Genomic DNA, 18,403 nt, shown 5'->3' with positions numbered 1-18,403 from the left:
GTCAAGACATTTCTATCTGACACAAATGACAAACCAATCTGCTCTATGCAGGACTGAGCCTTAGCCTCTCAACCCGGAACCATACTAGTAACAAGCAATACCTTACAAGTGTTAATAAAAATATACTGAACTGTACAATCATTCAGAAGCTGAAGATCAAAACCTGCCACCGAGGAGCCATTAAAACATGTCAGACAAACAGGTGCAACTGAACACAGCTTTCATATCACCTAAACTCCAGAAATGTAGAAGATTAATGTTCTTTTAGGACTTAAACCAGTGAAGCACAGATCCTTGCAGGTTATGAGAGGACACAAAATTTGTTTTTGATCCTGCACATTTCTAAAAGAATTCACTTGCATAACAAAATTAATTGCACCCAAAATAACCCAAAAAAACCTGCAACATAGGTCAGCCAATGCCTACCTTGGTCTCGCCACAGCTGTCAGTCTCAGACACCTGATACGTGAGATCCGTCTCTTCAAAGCCTGTGGCACTCATGCGCTGGTCAGTGGTGGGATCAGAGCGAGGTGGCGAGTCAGGAGAATTTAGGCAAGTCTGGATCAGTGCCTTGCCTGTTTCACTGGTGATCATAGGCTGCAGTTTACGTGTGGCAAATGTGTAAACGTGGCCTGTCTCACTGGCCACCAGTAGTAGGACCTGAGTTCCTGTCAGTGTTGAAAGCTCATATGCCTGTGAAAAACACATAAAAAGAGTGTTGTTAGTTTAAAGTTGACCCTGTACATTTTTTTTTCAGCATCAGACAACAAACCCAGAAAAGTTACCTGCTTATTAAGGCTCCCACCTCCTAGCTACACACTGTTCACCCAATATTCTTTCAAAAAACAAGTCAAGAAAGGCCTTGAAAAAAATGAGTGCTTTGGCTTTCCAGTGGCTGCAACACAACTGTATGGATTAATATGCCAGATGAGGTGGCATAATTTTCCCCTTCTGCTTACTGGCACTTCTTCTCCATGAGAAATAAGTTCTTAAGTGTCAAGTGTCAGATAAGGTCTATATGCAGGTGAGTATGGACTCCTCAAATTTAAACATGGCTTAAAAGAGTCCTAGTAAAAAGGGCCAAGCCATAAATCACTCGCATCTAGCCAACAGCTGCCATGAAATGCTTGCAACAATTCAAAAGGGATTTTCCCCCCACCAAACGTGGCAGGTGTTTCTACGCATTTACTTCATAACTGTCTCCATGTCCACCAGCCAAAACTGAAAAACTGTGAAGAGATGTTTAAAAAGAGGGGTATGAAGTGTTGTAGCAATTGACTTGGGCCACAGAACTAAACACAAACTCAATCAAGTGCAAAAGAGTCAACAGTCACTCATCAATTTCTAGATTCCTATGATTCAGGCCACATTTACTGGTATCTTTCTCCCAGACTGTCCCATGTTTTGTGGTACAGCAATACTGTAGTTTATTCCAAAATGCCAATGTCAGACTTCAAGCTCATGTGTCAATGTTATCCTTGTTTTACTATTGACCTCTATCAAGCTGCATTGCTTTGCTTTAAAGTTTTCTGCATCACCACGATTTTGAATATAAGGTATAACAATTTAATTCCCGGAATGCACCTTTAAAAAAAATATTAATGTAGAACTGTACACTAGTGGCTACTGTCATTCAAAGTACTCCCCTTGTGCATTTATACACTGACTTAAACGGCATTTCCATTTCTGGAAGCAGGCCTGGAACTAATTTTCTGGAATACTGTTGAGCAGCTGTCTTGCATTCTGTTGGATATCAGTTATATTAGAACAACTTCGTTCTTTCAGGACAGCTTTTAATTTTGGAAATAGCCAGAAATTGCAGGGAGCTTAGTCAGGTGAATAGGCAGGATGATCTAATTGGGTAATCGCTTTTTTGGCCAGAAAGTATCTCACAGTGAGCACAGTGTGACTTGGCGCATTGTCATGATGAATGATCCACTTGTCAGGCCACAATTTGGGTCTTTTTCTTCAAACAGAATCCTGTAATCTCTTCAGTACCTCTAAATAGCATTGTTGGTTTATTGTTTGTCCCTGCTCAATAAATTCTTGGTGGACTATTCCCTTGTAATCGAAGAAACACACCAGAATGGTCTTAGACTGTTTGTGCGATGTGCATGCTTTTTTAGGGTGCGGTGAACCCGGGGATTTCCATTGCATAGTCCGTCACATATTCTCGCCCATCTTTGAACTTCTTATTGTCACTCAAACACACTCGACTTTTTCATAGCATCTTCACCATGTGCAACTTGTAACAGTTGTAATGTTTCAGTAGTGCATTTGCAGATTTTCACACAAAATTTAATATTAATACATTGCTCTAAATTTCGACCAACCATTTTTATGCCAAAGTGTACACGCAGATATCTATTACCTTCCCAATAGTTAACTAACAACTGGCTCTATCAGCTTGTAATTTACACACACATTAATTCTAACATGTTCAAACACTCATGTGATTTCAATACAATTATGTCACAGGTGACACTATAAGGCCATTCTGGGAATTATATGGTGACACCTCGTATGTGGAGGACACATACTGTATATGCTCAAGAAAGCCAGCCTTATATTAAGTTTATAGTCGTCATCAAACAGCTATGACCAACTCCGTGATGTGCATGAAAAGTGCCTGTTCTGTCCACATCATGTGCCAAGCATGTACCAACCCTAGATGGAGATCAATGGTAGGGAACACTAACACATTTGGGGTAATTTTTAGGATGTGGGCTAAAAGCTGAAGCCCTTTTTTAAATATATTTTAGTTTTTAGAATTCAAAGTGTATACCATCTATTGATTTATCAATAATTAAAAATCATTCTTTAACACTAGCACATCGTCAACAAAGAGGGAGACCCTAAACCTTGCAATCTGATATATTGAGCGAAGAATCTCCACTGACCTTGTGTTTTTTAATATAGTGCCTTTCCTAGTTAGGACAATCCCAAATCACTTCAAAGGGTACGGTATGACTTACTCAATGTAAGGCAGAGATTGAATTGATAGTTTTTTATTTTCTAGCTTATTGCCGACACACTCATCATTTCTATAGATCTCTTGACCACACTGGAATGTATGTTTTTACAAATCAAAGACACACCGACAACTGCAAACATCTCTGAATAGAATGGACTTGTTTACCTTAAGAATACAGCAAACTGATACAAGTCCCACTCATTAGATAACCAGAACACATTAACACAGGACTCATCATAAGCACTGGACAAACACAAACTACTTCATATTACCACCTTTCAAAGTACAGAACAATTCAATGCACTTTACACAGAGTACAACAACTCCAATTGGAGAACTGGAAGGCTAACATAATTGCTTAGGGTTCCTTAACAAGTCAGTGATGAGTCCTGAAGTTTACAGTCTTGGCTTTGTTAATAAATACCAGGCAACACCTATGCACTGTGCAGAACTGTCAAAAGGCGCTGCTTTTACTGGTAGCAAATCACCATAAGCTACAGTACTTGGCTTTCTACAAGCAGCGATCATTGTCAGAGACAGAGCACTTTGTTTACAAAAGATGTTAAATTAGCAGGAGGACATCATGATTGATTGTGAAAGTGTCTTTTTGAATTTTAGAAAAACTCATAAGAAATAAATGCATTGCCAGATGTAACTGAATAAAATAAAGGAAACATTTGTCTTGCCAGCTTTTGTGTACCAATGCTCAAGTGGACCCACTTTTACAGTCAAAATCCCAATTAGTCACACATTAGATGTTTTCCTTTGGCTTCATTGGTTAGGAAGGCTGTCTTTTGACTCACTGTACAGAGGGACAGGACCCAAACTAAAATTACACATTTCCAGGAACAACAACCTGTGGCAAGAGCACCACTTGTGTGAACACCGCATATCACTAACCGAAACTACAGTGCATCCGGAAAGTATTCACAGCGCATCACTTTTTCCACATTTTGTTATGTTACAGCCTTATTCCAAAATGGATTAAATTCATTTTTTCCTCAGAATTCTACACATAACACCCCATAATAACAACGTGAAAAATGTTTGAGATTTTTGCGAATTTATTAAAAATAAAAAAATTGAGAAAGCACATGTACATAAGTATTCACAGCCTTTGCCATGAAGCTCCAAATTGAGCTCAGGTGCATCCTGTTTCCCCTGATCATCCTTGAGATGTTTCTGCAGCTTCATTGGAGTCCACCTGTGGTAAATTCAGTTGATTGGACATGATTTGGAAAGGCACACACCTGTCTATATAAGGTCCCACAGTTGACAGTTCATGTCAGAGCACAAACCAAGCATGAAGTCAAAGGAATTGTCTGTAGACCTCCGAGACAGGATTGTCTCGAGGCACAAATCTGGGGAAGGTTACAGAAAAATTTCTGCTGCTGTGAAGGTCCCAATGAGCACAGTGGCCTCCATCATCCGTAAGTGGAAGAAGTTCAAAACCACCAGGACTCTTCCTAGAGCTGGCCGGGCATCTAAACTGAGCGATCGGGGGAGAAGGGCCTTAGTCAGGGAGGAGACCAAGAACCTGATGGTCACTCTGTCAGAGCTCCAGAGGTCCTCTGTGGAGAGAAGAGAACCTTCCAGAAGGACAACCATCTCTGCAGCAATCCACCAATCAGGCCTGTATGGTAGAGTGGCCAGACGGAAGCCACTCCTTAGTAAAAGGCACATGGCAGCCCGCCTGGAGTTTGCCAAAAGGCACCTGAAGGACTCTCAGACCATAAGAAAGAAAATTCTCTGGTCTGTTGAGACAAAGATTGAACTCTTTGGTGTGAATGCCAGGTGTCACGTTTGGAGGAAACCAGGCACCGCTCATCACCACTAGTCACTTTTTATTTTTAAATAGAAGTTTAAATATTATCATTTAAATGTTCAATTTTAAATATTTCAGACCCCATCCCATATTTCTCAACCTGCTTTCCATTTAGCCCTTAGATGATATTAAAAATAATTATTTTATTTAGTCCACAGATGAACTGGCTGATGACTTTGACTTAGACCTCCAAGTGTCCCATCAATGACAGGCTTATTAAAAATAGATGAAAATCAAGGTGACCTTGCCAATACCGAAAAGTCTTATTCCAGTTAAACAGTGAGTGACGGCCCTTACATTTTCACAGTCTGCCTACATGTGACCAGGTCAGTGCCACACTTATTTTAGCTAGCCTATATCTGACCTAAGAATGAGGCACATGTGAACCTTTGGCTTTTTGTGAGCATTCCTAAGCCTATAGGCAATATGCCATCAAGCAGTTAACCCAGTGAAACAGTTGTGACCTTTTTAATATCTCAGCCGGCTCAATGTGGTTTTGATAAGAGGCCTTTTTACCTAGCAGAGCTCAAAAATCAGACAGGGATAAAGGCAGCAGTTACCTAACTAACCACAGAAAAAACTAAAACCTGTGCGTAAAATGTTTTAAAACACTAAAAAGAAAAAAAAATTATACGCAGGTATACAAAATGAGGACATTCTTCCAAAGAATTGAATATGTTCATTTATTCAATTAACGTTTTCCTAGTGAAAATCTAAATACATTCTTGCAGAAGCTGAAGCACCTTCAATTTCGATTTTTTCCTGTAGTACGTCTAATGTCACCATAAAGGTCTTGTGATTTATAAATCTAAAAATTCAATAAAACCACAAGCTGAAGTAATAAATCTCCTTTTTCACAGTGGTAGGCCACCAACAGTTCCTTCCTAAAATAGAGAGGCCTGCCATGTCTATGAGAGATGAAGCAGATAAGCAGGGACTCAAGCAGAAGAATTTTTGAAAGTGCACGAAAAGGCCTAAGCCAGGAAAGAGGCGGCTTGCCCTGCTGTCATCCCACAGCACTTATCACACACGAGCAGAAAAGGACAATTAATGATGAGAACACACAAGAACTCTTATGAACACTGCCCAGCGGCATTTATTTAAAAAACACCTTATGCCTGACACGACATCCCCCTGTGTAAAGCTGTGATTTCAACATTTTGACCGTATTCACAATACTATATATATATATATATTCTATATACCTACATGCAATTATCTGCTGGAGGAGCCATTTTGCAAAAAATCAATAAGCTCCTAGAAATTTACAGTGCTAATAAGTTTAAATTCAGACCATGTGATTCACTCTTGGGTTATTGTTAAAACAGCTCGTATACTAAAGGTTGATTAGACATATCCATCTAACCATTCATCCCTTTGGTGAAACCCTTAAGTAGCTGGAGTCTCTCCCTGCAATGTTTGATGTAAAGCCTTGTTTATACTTACAACCTGAACCTTGTGTGCAAACCACAAAGCAAAGTGTGCATGCTGTCAACAATCAAAATGCATTCATACTTGTTGCGAGACTTTAGATTGGCATATTGATATTCTCAAAATCTGTCCTACCTAACATTTTCAGAAAGAAGTGATAAGAGAAGGGTGGGCAAATACAAGATTCTTGTGAGTGGATGACCCACATGGTGAACTGATGCACTTTTAGATATTTTTGCATGTCTGTATTGCGCTTTGATGATTTGCTGTGTCATAGATAGGTCTTTGTTCATCATTTTGGCACCCACATAACTAGTCTCTCCTTGAAAACTATCCACTTTTGGATAATTAGAAAAAATTTAGTGTGGAGCGTGCACCAAAAACACATCAAATATGAGCTGTGTGTGTGTTGGGGGGGGGATTTGGGGGGGGGGGGATGGGGGTGTTGTGCACCTCTGTGTCCGATGTCATTCTTACAGCATGGCATTTGTGCCAAGCACAGATACATCAGGTATAAACCAGCCTCAAGACAAAAGCCAACAGATGATAATATATTAAATATATCAAGCCATTTCAACTATAGTTCTGTACTTCAAAAAGTACTTTAAGATGTCATTTGCTTATAGAGAAGCACTATATAAAAGTTATATTTGCTTATTTGTTTCTATATACTTTACAGTCATATGAAAAAAAGTTTGGGAACCCCTCTCAGCCTGCATAATAATTGACTCTACTTTCAACAAAAAAAGATAACAGTGGTATGTCTTTCATTTCCTAGGAACATCTGAGTACTGCGGTGTTTTCCGAACAAAGATTTTTAGTGAAGCAGTATTTAGTTGTGTGAAATTCAATCAAATGTGAAAAACTGGCTGTGTAAAAATGTGGGTCCCCTTGTAATTTTACTGATTTGAATGCTTGTCACTGCTCAATGCTGATTACTTACAACACCAAATTGTTTGGATTAGCTTGTTAGACCTTGAACTTCATAGACAGGTGTGTACAATCATGAGATATAAAGATATTTAAGGTGGTCAATGGGAAGTTGTGCTTCCTTTTGACTCTCCTCTGAAGAGTGACAGAATGGGATCCTCAAAGCAACTCTCAAAGGATCTGAAAACAAAGATTGTTCAGTCTCATGGTTTAGGGGAAGGCTACAAAAAGCTATCTCAGAAGTTTAAACTGTCAGTTTCAACTGTAAGGAATGGAATCAGGAAATGGAAGGCCACAGGCACAGTTGCTGTTAAACCCAGCAGGTTTGGCAAGCCAAGAAAAATACAGGAGCGGCATATGTGCAGGATTGTGAGAATGGTTACAGACAACCCACAGATCACCTCCAAAGACCTGCAAGAACATCTTGCTGCAGATGGTGTATCTGCACATCGTTCTACAATTCAGCGCAATTTGCACAAAGAACATCTGTGTGGCAGGATGATGAGAAAGAAGCACTTTCTGCACTCACACCACAAACCGAGTCGCTTATTGTATGCAAATGCTCATGTAGACAAGCCAGATTCATTTTGGAACAAAGTGCTTTGGACTGATGAGACAAATATGGAGTTATTTGGTCATAACAAAAAGCGCTTTGCATGGTGGAAGAACACTGAATTCCAAGAAAAACACCTGCTACCTACTGTGGAGGTTCCATCATGGTGTGGGGCTGTGTGGCTAGTTCAGGGACTGGGGCCCTTGTTAAAGTCGAGGGTCGGATGAATTCAATCCCAATATCAACAAATTCTTCAGGATAATGTTCAAGCATCAGTCACAAAGTTGAAGTTACGCAGGGTTGGATATTTCAACAAGACAATGACCCAAAACACAGTTCAAAATCTACAAAGGCATTCATGCAGAGGGACAAGTACAATGTTCTGGAATGGCTGTCACAGTCCCCTGACTTGAATATCATCAAAAATCTATGGGATGATTTGAAGCAGGCTGTCCATGCCCAGCAGCCATCAAATTTAACTGAACTGGAAGAATGGTCAAAAATACCTCCATCCAGAATCCAGACACTCATCAAAGGCTATAGGAGGCGTCTAGAGGCTGATATATTTGTAAAAGGAGGCACAACTAAGTATTGACGTCATATCTCTGTTGGGGTGCCCAAATTTATGCACCCGTCTAATTTTGTAATGATGCATATTACATATTTTCTGTTAATCCAATAAACTTAATGTCACTGCTGAAATACTACGGTTTCCATAAACCATGTCATATATTAAAAGGAAGTTGCAACTTTAAAAGCGCAGTCAATGAGAAACAAAAATCCAAAGAATTAAGAGGGGTTCCCGAACTTTTTCATATGACTGTATATATCTACAGTAGTATGGTAAATTGTTCAAAGTGTTGGAATGCAAACCTCAAGACTGACCATTAATCCTTACAATGCACATCTCTGAGTATTGCTGAACCTGCCATTGCTGACATGAACATAGAAATATGAAAAGAAATGACCTGTGCACTTGTGATGTTTGACACAATTTGTATAAATCATCAGCTCCATATAGCAATACAATGCATGCTTAGACGTTGCAAGGAATTAAACAAAACAAAAACAATCACATCTGAAGGTTGATGTCAAGATCCTAAACTCCCCAAATGCCCCCTAACTACTAAGCATAGAGAAAGAGGGGGCACACCAAGATCTAAAGTGAACACCTTAAAGCACCAACAGGCATCCCATAGCCTACACTGTACTCACCCATGCACTGTCTGAGGTGATGTATAGCCTGATGCTTCTTTACAATCATGTGTACAAATCAGATGCAATCTCTAGGAGTTTATTCATAATTGTATGCTACATATGCAGTCCTGTACATTATCCCCACTTTGCCTTAGGTCAGGTTTAACCTTTTAAACCAATTTAGGCTTGATTTAATAGGAATATCATGACAACTAAAAAATTAAGTTATAAATAAGAGCAAGTTCAACATAAATTAAGTACAACATATGTGCACTGAACAGAAATGGTCTGTCCAGTGGTAACTAAAGATATCGTCTCTCCAGAAAATGGACCCTTAACATCATTTTTTATTAACAATGAAGAACTTACTGTTATTTACAACTGCACATAAACTTAGCATTAATTAGCGTCCAAAAATGTGTAGCAAATTTTCATTTAGGCCAGCATAATTTTCAGTCCATTTTGTCCGATGTTAAACCCTAAAGACATAAAACACCAGAGGGGGCTTAGTAGGAATCAATGTTAGTGTGCATTTTTATATTTTAAATATGAAATTCAGAGTTGGACTGCAGTGTTGAGTGGGTGCTTTAAGCAATGTCCAAATATGCAATGTCCAGTAAGTATCACTGAGTGTAGATGATTATGTTTTATCTCACAAGTCAGCTCAAGATCTATTCCAAGCAGCTTTTCTAAGGGAGGAATTTTTGTGTACTTTACTACTTTTAAGAAATACAGAGGGTTGTACATTGCAGTCATTTGGTTTGGCCAACTTTTTACTGTTATACAAGGTATTATCTCATACTTGGGCAAAATATTTACTTGTGGTTAGAACTGTGAGATGAAGAGTTTGTAATTATTAAAAAAGGCCATCAATTCAAGTTCCAGTAAATCTTACACAATTCAAGGAATTAGCGCTTTTCACAGTCCATGGCAGAGTTCAACTGTGAGTGTCTAGCAGGAGGCACAGTCTTGTGCTTCATGAATTTAGTTTGAAGCCACTAATGTAGTTCCCATTTCATGCTTGCCGTATAACCCTGACTAATTACAGAAATGTGTTAGCCAATTGTAACATTATAAATTACAAATCCACACTGAGGATCCCCTGATGAATTTTTTAAAATCTCAAGCTACACACTAGCAGGTTATTCAGTACTATATCTCAGTTTTACCCTTCTTTTTTTAATTTATATTTAATTCAATTTTGACTTTGGCAGGACAGTGGCATAGTGTTTAGTACTATTGCCTCATAGGTCCACTGTCCTTGGATCAAGCTCCACAGGTGGTTGTTGTCTGTGTGGAATTTTTATATTTTTTCCGTACCTGTACAGATCCCCCAACTCAAAGCTTAAGAATGCTGGGTATGAATTGATTAGTAGTCAACCACATTCTGCCTGAAAATGTATTTACAAATAATTTGAACTTTAGTATAAATTACAGTTCAACAGTGCTTACTAGCTAGGCCTTCAGCAGAGAAATGAGGGCATTTATGTGTGATAAGATGTAAGGCATTATGCAAACATAGAAATCCAGTTCCTTGGAGCTAATGCAGAATATGGCTGTACATTCTACCCATGCGTCTCAATGAACTTCTCTTCCTCCCACATCCCAAGGTAATGCTAATTAAGTTAATGACTGCGAGGGGGCATGTGTACCCAATGCAGGGTGGGTTCTTGTAGGAGTTAAGTGTGGGTGTACGTGTGTGTGTGTGTCTACAGAAAGGGCTTGATGTCCTGAACAGGTTTTACCTGCATTGTACTTCATGCTTCTGAGAGAGAGAGTCCTCTATGACTCTGAATTTGAGTGGGCTTACACTTGAATGAATGAATGTTTTTAATTGTATTAATTGGTTTGTTTGAAATTGTTTTATTCAACTCTACGCTAAAGTCTTTATTTAATCTGTGAAGTACCTAGTGATCCTCATACGTCTGAAGTAAGATGTCAGATCAAGTCAAGAAAACAGTGGTATACAAATCTAGCATTCCCATATTTATACCACATTCTAAAATACAGTATAAAACACTTTGCAAAGGTTAAACATCTCTATATATAATCTTCATTTGGATCTTGATCTTTGTCCGCGAATGAATTAGAAGAAGAAGCACTAGATGGCAGTAGAGAGACAGCTAAAACATAGGCATTGCATTAAGAATCTCCTCTAGGCTTATAATAAATATTAATAATTATTTGCATTTATATAGCGCTTTTCTCACTACTCAAAGCACTCAGCAATTCCAGGTTAAGGGCCTTGCTGAAGGGCCCAACAGAGCAGAGTCCCTTTTGGCATTTACGGGATTCGAACCGGCAACCTTCCGATTGCCAGTGCATATCCCTAGCCTCAGAGCCACCACTCCGTCCTTCAGTATTATACTACTGAAGACTGTAGTACTCCAGTCACACCTCAAAACACAGACATTCAAACTAAACAAATTGTTGTGATTTAAATTAACTAATCTTTATATATAATCTTCATTTGGATCTTGATCTTTTTTTGTCCGTGAATTCCACGCATGCGTAGACCACCTTCCAGTTTAGTACGTTGTTGTTACTTACGGATGTCAACAATGTGCCGGAAAAACGAAAGGGGTGGTGGACAGTGTTACGCTGGTTAGCTCCTGAGGCCTGGTTAGAGAATGAGATTGCCGAAGATAAAGGGTACGTGCCTACGTAACATACAGTATGAATGAAAGAAAGACCGTGGGTAAAATGAATGATAACGTAACAGCACGTTCCGGAAATTATTATTGTTACGTTGTAGCCGGCGAGTGCTGCACGTCTCACAGTTGTACCCTGGCTTGCTCACATGTCAGTGAAGTGATCCCTATTTATGCTTTAAAGAGCCTGGATACCTATGTGTCCCCCTTTTATAACCATTGCTCCGTGTATATTGCCTTACTCTTTGGATTGCCACAAAGCAACCTGCGAGATTGGAGAAAGGTTGAGAAGAGATTGTGAGAGGAAATGACAGACAGTGTCGTGAAAATGAGACGGACTGTGAACGGAGAGAAGCAGAAATGCTCCTACACCACCACATAATTACTATTCGGACAGTGATTCCAAGTAGGCTGTTCCTATTGAATCAATGTCCAAGGGTTTTGTTTTGTAATTTTGTTTCCCTTATAAAAAATCATAATGCTGTGCGACGAAGGGCCCAGTTCACAACTGGCAGCCACGTTTAAACAGGGAGCCCTTCACAGACAACTTTAACATGCGCAACGTAGTTGGGCGCACATGGCTAGTACTGTATATTCACCATTTTGCTGTCAAACTGGATTAACTTTTTACTATCAGTTTTTTCTTGGGAGAGGAAGAATCAATATGAGGTCCATATTTGACTAGTGGCACTTGCTGATCACAATCCTAGGATGTAGTAACATTCCACATATTGTACAAACATGCAGACAGGAATTTCAATAAACTTTGTACACTTGACAACTTAATGGTGTATATTGATGATGGCACTTGATAAAATAAGGACTGATCATGTTCACTATGCTATATATCAAACAACAGTGTTTCCTAAAAACAAAGTGTTTTTGACTTAAAGAGTATGCTAAAGAAACAAAAAAGCTTTCACATATACAGAGTTGCGTGTGGTGCTGCTCTATCACAGCTCTAGACCTCCAGGTAAACCCAGCCTACTCTCAGTCTACATTGGTTTTTCTCCAGGCACTCCCATTTTCTCCAACATTTCATAATTTCTGACTCTAAATTGACCATTTAGGAGTGCGAACCCAATGAGCTAGCAAGATGTCCGAGGTTGGCTGCTATCTGAAATTCTGTTCTACCAAAGAAGGCTCTGACACACCTTAAACCTTGAAATAAATTATACAGGTTTCATAGATAGATGGGTAGTAATATATAGCCACACCATGAAGAAAGCTCTTCATCGTACTTCTGCTAAAAGTCAATTGAATACAAAGAGAAGAAAGACCATGTATGTAGCATAAGGATACCAGTGCATTCTGGCTAAAAAATATCCTTTTAGGTATGAAAAGCTGTCTTAGAATAATGGTGCTAAAATTAGACATTTGTATTATATGCAACATTCCATACAACCTCCCATGCCTTCTCTTTCTTTTTCAGGAGATCACGCAAGAGGCAATTAATACACCAAAAAACAATGAACAAAAATCTTCTTGAAAAAGCACATATACTTATGAAGATTTTGTGAAATGGATGAGGGAAGCGGCACTTCTGTGTAGACTTACAGATCTGAGGGAGTGTGACAGGTGAGAGTACCAGAGAAGCAACAGCTGCCTTTGCCAGTCCCAGCACAACGAGAAGCCCTGCATTCTGTCAAAAGCGCCACCTGACAAGGCTCTGAAGGACCCTTCCCTACCCTGCCCCCCACACTGGTGTCTTTCCAACAGCAGCTGTAGATTGTTCAATTTTGGGGGAGAACTGTACCTCATTGGAGAACAGACTGTGCATCCAAAGGGGAGAACTTCAATTTATATATAAAAAAATACCTTTTGACAATATGACTTAAAGGATTGAAATGTATTACAATTGTTTGCAGATATTTTTTATAAGTGATTTTTTTTTGGGCAAGTTGTGATTTTTTTTTTCTGCACCTATCAGTGAATCACAGATGGGTTTTAAAAACCAGCAAACCTAGAGTAAATGTAATAATTTAACTGCTACACTGTGCTGCCTCTACTCATAATAGCAGTGGCAGAATCAACAGTGGACTTCATATCAGATAACAACAGTCTTAATTTTCTTTTGATGGAAAAAAAATACTGAATCTTTGATGGACAGTCCATGCACTTACCTGCCACAAGAAGCTATCACAGCCTACTTCAAGTAAGTCTCTAGACAGTCACTTCAGCCTGCCTAAAGTCACTCCACAGAGCATATCCCACTCTCCAGTTACTCCGACTGTGCATTAAATCACTTTTCTTACTACGTCTGAGGATCACTAATTCACACATGTCTTTAGAGGGTCACTGTGTATCTCACTGAACAAAGGAGATCATCGCACAGGTCAATCAAAGGAAAACCTAGAAGTTTACAGCTCACCCCAATCTACACTAAATCATTTCCCTAGAGTTCCTAGCACTTATTCATCAGACTCACTTCCATTTTCTCCTATTCAATGAATGTTTTACCTATGTGTCAAGGATAGCACCACAATGGCGTTGTCTTTGTGAATTCCAGATTACATGTGGCTTGTTACATTTATACATACACATACATTGTAGGATAAAGAGTTCACACACTTTCTGTGTAGAAAAATCAGAATATGTACTAGTCAGTCCAAAGGCAGGAGAGATGATATTTTCAGAAGGTTGTATTTGGCTAATATACTGTAAAAACACACAAGCACCAACATCCATGTCCAGCTTTCACTCAGTCAATCGCTGCAGGACAGTGACCTCCCTTCAAGCTGACATTATGCTGGTAAATTTTGATGCCACAATTTTGGCAAATGGTGATGACCTGAAGTATTCACTAAATACAAGTTCCAGTGTCAAAACCGCCATTCGTACTAGCAAATCCTAAAGGTACCACAATAGTTTTGGGGCAAGCGAAGTTTCTTTGGTGATATTATGAACGACTTTTGAGTTAATTAAAACGTTTAATTACAAAAATTGATAAATCCACCTATTACAATAGGTTCATGGTCTAAATATTCAAAGAACCATCTGCATGTAGTAGTGTCTTTTAAATAATAAAGTTTCTTGCTCATTGTCAGACATCATCTTCTCAAAGGACTAACTGTAATCTTGCTATCTACCATATTCCACTTTGTACAAAATCAGGAAGGACAACCGTGTTGTCACTAGGCCACCATGCCAATTCACCCATTCAAACAGTGTCTGTCCACTGTGTTATTTGAAAGGCACTGGCTACACTTCACAATCCTTTAGGCCATAATAAGTTAAATTCCTGATTTTTCACAAATTTATAGGAAGAATAATTTGTACAGTCAATATACTAATGGCTGACAAAGTGAGCAAAACAATTACTGAAAACGTCAACTGGATTTGTTATTCACAGTACTACACCCAACCAAACTCTGTGCTCTTGACAAGTGGGCTGACTGCACATACACTCACAAGCTTCTTTATTAGGTACACATGTCTGGTTTTGGGTAGTACGCCCCTGTGCTGCACATTCATGATGCAAATCTCCTTTTACACCTGATCTCAAAGGTGCTCTATTGAATTGAGATTACACTATTGGAGCAAACTGAAGCTACTGTTACTATACATTTAGTGGATGCATGCTTTGTAACATGACATATTTTACCCTTACTCAAATTGATACTGTGGCTATAAAGGGATGCACACAGTCAGCAGAAATACTTTGGTACAACTTTGCATTCAAATAGTGTTCAGTTGGCCTAATATGTGTCAAGAAAACATTCCCCAGGCCACACAATTCAGTACCACCACCACTGTATATTATTGACACAAGGCAGGATAGATCCATAGATTCTTGCTCAATTATATGCTAAATTCTGACCCTACCATTGGCAAGCCAGAACAGAAATTTAGGTTTGTTAGATCAGATGGCATTTTTTGTCAAACGTATCTTCGCTATCCTGCTCCTAGTTATCATGAGCTAACTCAGTGTGGACTTCAGTTGTCATAGCTCATCCCTTTTAGTCCATCCCATAGTGTGCCCACAGCCCTTCTCCATAATAACTGTCACCACTCTGTTCAGACATCTCTCATTAACAAGTTACTTTGCCCAGAGAAATGCCACTTGCTCAATTTTTGTTTATCTACATCACCATTATCTGAAATGGGTAGAGACTTTAATCATGAAAATCCCAGGAACGCAAGTATTTGAGACGTTAGAGACTTGGTGCGTGGCAACATCAACCACAACACCTTCAAATTTGCTTAGATAATGCATCTTAAAAAAAAATTTAAAAAGTCACATTTAATTTTGAATATACAACGACAGTTTTTTTTTAAATGAGACAAGACAATAAAGTAATTTCAAACTTATCAACATAAATGTATTATCTGTCCATTAATTAATTGTTGAACTATGGCCTGTTGACAAAAGGAAAACAAAACCTCCAGTCTGTAGCAACTCTAGAGATAATTGCTGTTCTGTTGTTATATGGGAGCACAGAGCCCCATGCAGTAATTTCACTTTGTTTTCACCTTTTATGCCAGTACCTGTATACCAGACGTATTGGCAGTGCCCTTTTCCATTTTGCCCAGTTCAGAATTACAAGGAGCCAAAGCTCATCTTGGCAGCAAAGGAAGGAGCCAACCCCTTCACAAGGGCCACTTGCACATCCACACAAGGACAGTTTAGGTTGGCAAGTTAAACCAGTTCACATTGTTGAGTACTCCAGTTTTCCTTCCACATCTCAGAGGAAAACTCCCCATACATACTAAACTCAGCATTTAAATCCAGTCTCCAGGAGTTGAAGCTACGATTGCATAATATACTTCATTGTAGTATACAATGAATGCAGCTCCTTGCTCTCCTAAAGGCCTGTCAAGTAAGTACAAGCACACTGTAATTTATGCTAAAAATTCAATTGTGAAGAATCATCTAGTAATAGAAATCAAGAGTAGAAATTGGTTGACTACATATCAAACAAATAACTTTTTTAATATCCTTCTCAAATTCGGGGGAGCCTGTTCTGGGAGTATAAGGTGCAAGGAAGATCTCAGTTACTGGTTAACCTAACACTAAAATCTTTGGGATACAGAAAGAGAGTTATTATATATTTTATATATAAAGTTTTAATAAAATTATAAAACTGATTTAAACCAGTGCATAAAACCAAAGCAAACTGCTTGAACAAAATACAAAAATAAATAAATAAATAAATAAAAATACTAAACTCTGATCTTAGAACCTAACTGTCCAAAAAACCTGCATGTTTGTCAGCCAGGTGTTTGGAAATAAATGCTTTTCCACAGATACAGATTACTTACTCATTAATACAGTATGCCATACTTGACTATTTCAGCACAGAGTGTCAGAAAACAGACACATATTATTGTTTCCACATTTCTCCCACCAGGCCATTACAAAGGTGTAACAACGAAGATGGGCTAAAACAGAAACTTAGTGATGGAGGGGGATAGAAAAGGGGGGGGGGGGGAGAGAGAAGGGGGAAAGAGTCTTTTTTATGAGTGCAGGTTTATGAAACCTTGCACTGCTGGCACAGCAGCTCTATGTGCAGGCAGGTACACCCGTGCAGTGCGTTTAAATCTGCTAAAAAAGTTTGAGTCGCTACCTCTTTAACACAGTTGCACACTCTTAACCAAACCAATCAGCTGCAGGGCCTTAGAAGTATTTATATACAGCATTTCGGGAATGTGGCCAAAAAAACCAACATCCTGAATAAGCCACACTTAGGCAACCATCCCCCTTCTACTGCACCACTCCATTTTAATGTACTTATTTTTTAACATTTCAGTTTATCTAATTTTTTTAAGGGCTTTATAATAATAAAACAAATAATAAAATAGTGATGGAAGTGACAGTCTTCACAATGGAATAAAATGTTACACACTTTTTGGCCCTGGACTGAAAATCAAATTGACTGTTCACTTTCCCTGTCCGTATTTCAACTATACAACTATAGAAACACTTGATCTTATTCTGTAAAACGCCTTGAGACAAAGTTTACTAGAGAAAGCCACACTATAAAAACAAAGTTTGATAGCCAGTAAGGTCTAAGGTGTTGGGAGTTTAAAACACAAATTTGTCATTTCAGTCCTTGCCACCGGCTTATGGCTGACATTCAGTAAGTCACCTAACTTGCCAAGACTTAAACTATACAAACAAAAGAACCGATGTACTACAAATGTGTTAAAAAATATATATAATAGCCTTACACATGGAAAGGCACTAAACAAACAAAGATTATTTTATTAATTTATGTGCTTTGTGTTGAACCACACACTAGAGGGGCCGCTCGCTTTCAAGTGGAACTTAATGATGTGACAGTGTTTGATATTTAAGCACTGTATTATATATAGATATAGATACGCAGTTAAAGATTGTTCTGCCTGCTCCTGCTGGTCATCTGGCAGCAAAGAGAAGACCACTTAAAAAGAGATTAAGAGCTCTAAATGCCTCAGAGTCTGTTGATCTCTCCCCTCAGACAAGGACTAGAAGCCAAGAGCCCAAAACATGCTACAGAGGGAAATCTAGGGAGATCAACCAACCCAAGAAGGATTAAACGTCCTTGAAGGACCACCCCTTCTGGGTACACTCCAAAATGGTGCTGAAAAAGGAGATCATTGAGGTGGAGGGGCAGTTCATCATTGGACGTGCACAGTGTTTGCTCGGAGTACTTCGAGAGGATGGCAGAGCCAGAGGTAGAAGTGTGGACTGTCACAATAAATGAAAAATTCCATCTTTTACACCAGAGTCTGGAATGTTTTAAACAGATATACTTCATGGCTTGACATTTACCATGTCTTTGGCACCCTGTTTACAAGTTAGGTGAGTGCCACCTAGCGGGCACAACACATACAAACTCATATTACTTAAAAGGTAGTGA

General features: G+C 38.9%; 1 protein-coding gene across 2 annotated transcripts in view; it reads right to left on the bottom strand.

Moving 5' to 3' along the window:
* Nucleotides 1-18,403, bottom strand: part of LOC114665999 (serum response factor-like) — a 131,797-nt gene that overhangs the window by 68,028 nt on the left and 45,366 nt on the right. For both annotated transcript variants that reach the window (XM_028820694.2, XM_028820696.2), the window contains exon 2: nt 427-693. In XM_028820694.2, the coding sequence (XP_028676527.1) occupies nt 427-693 (267 nt within the window). The remainder of the gene's footprint in view (nt 1-426; nt 694-18,403) is intronic.

Source organism: Erpetoichthys calabaricus, chromosome 15 (genome assembly GCF_900747795.2).
Source record: "Erpetoichthys calabaricus chromosome 15, fErpCal1.3, whole genome shotgun sequence".
Lineage (NCBI taxonomy): Eukaryota > Metazoa > Chordata > Cladistia > Polypteriformes > Polypteridae > Erpetoichthys > Erpetoichthys calabaricus.
Note: the sequence above shows the minus strand (reverse complement) of the source record. Positions and strands in the feature narration are given on the sequence as shown.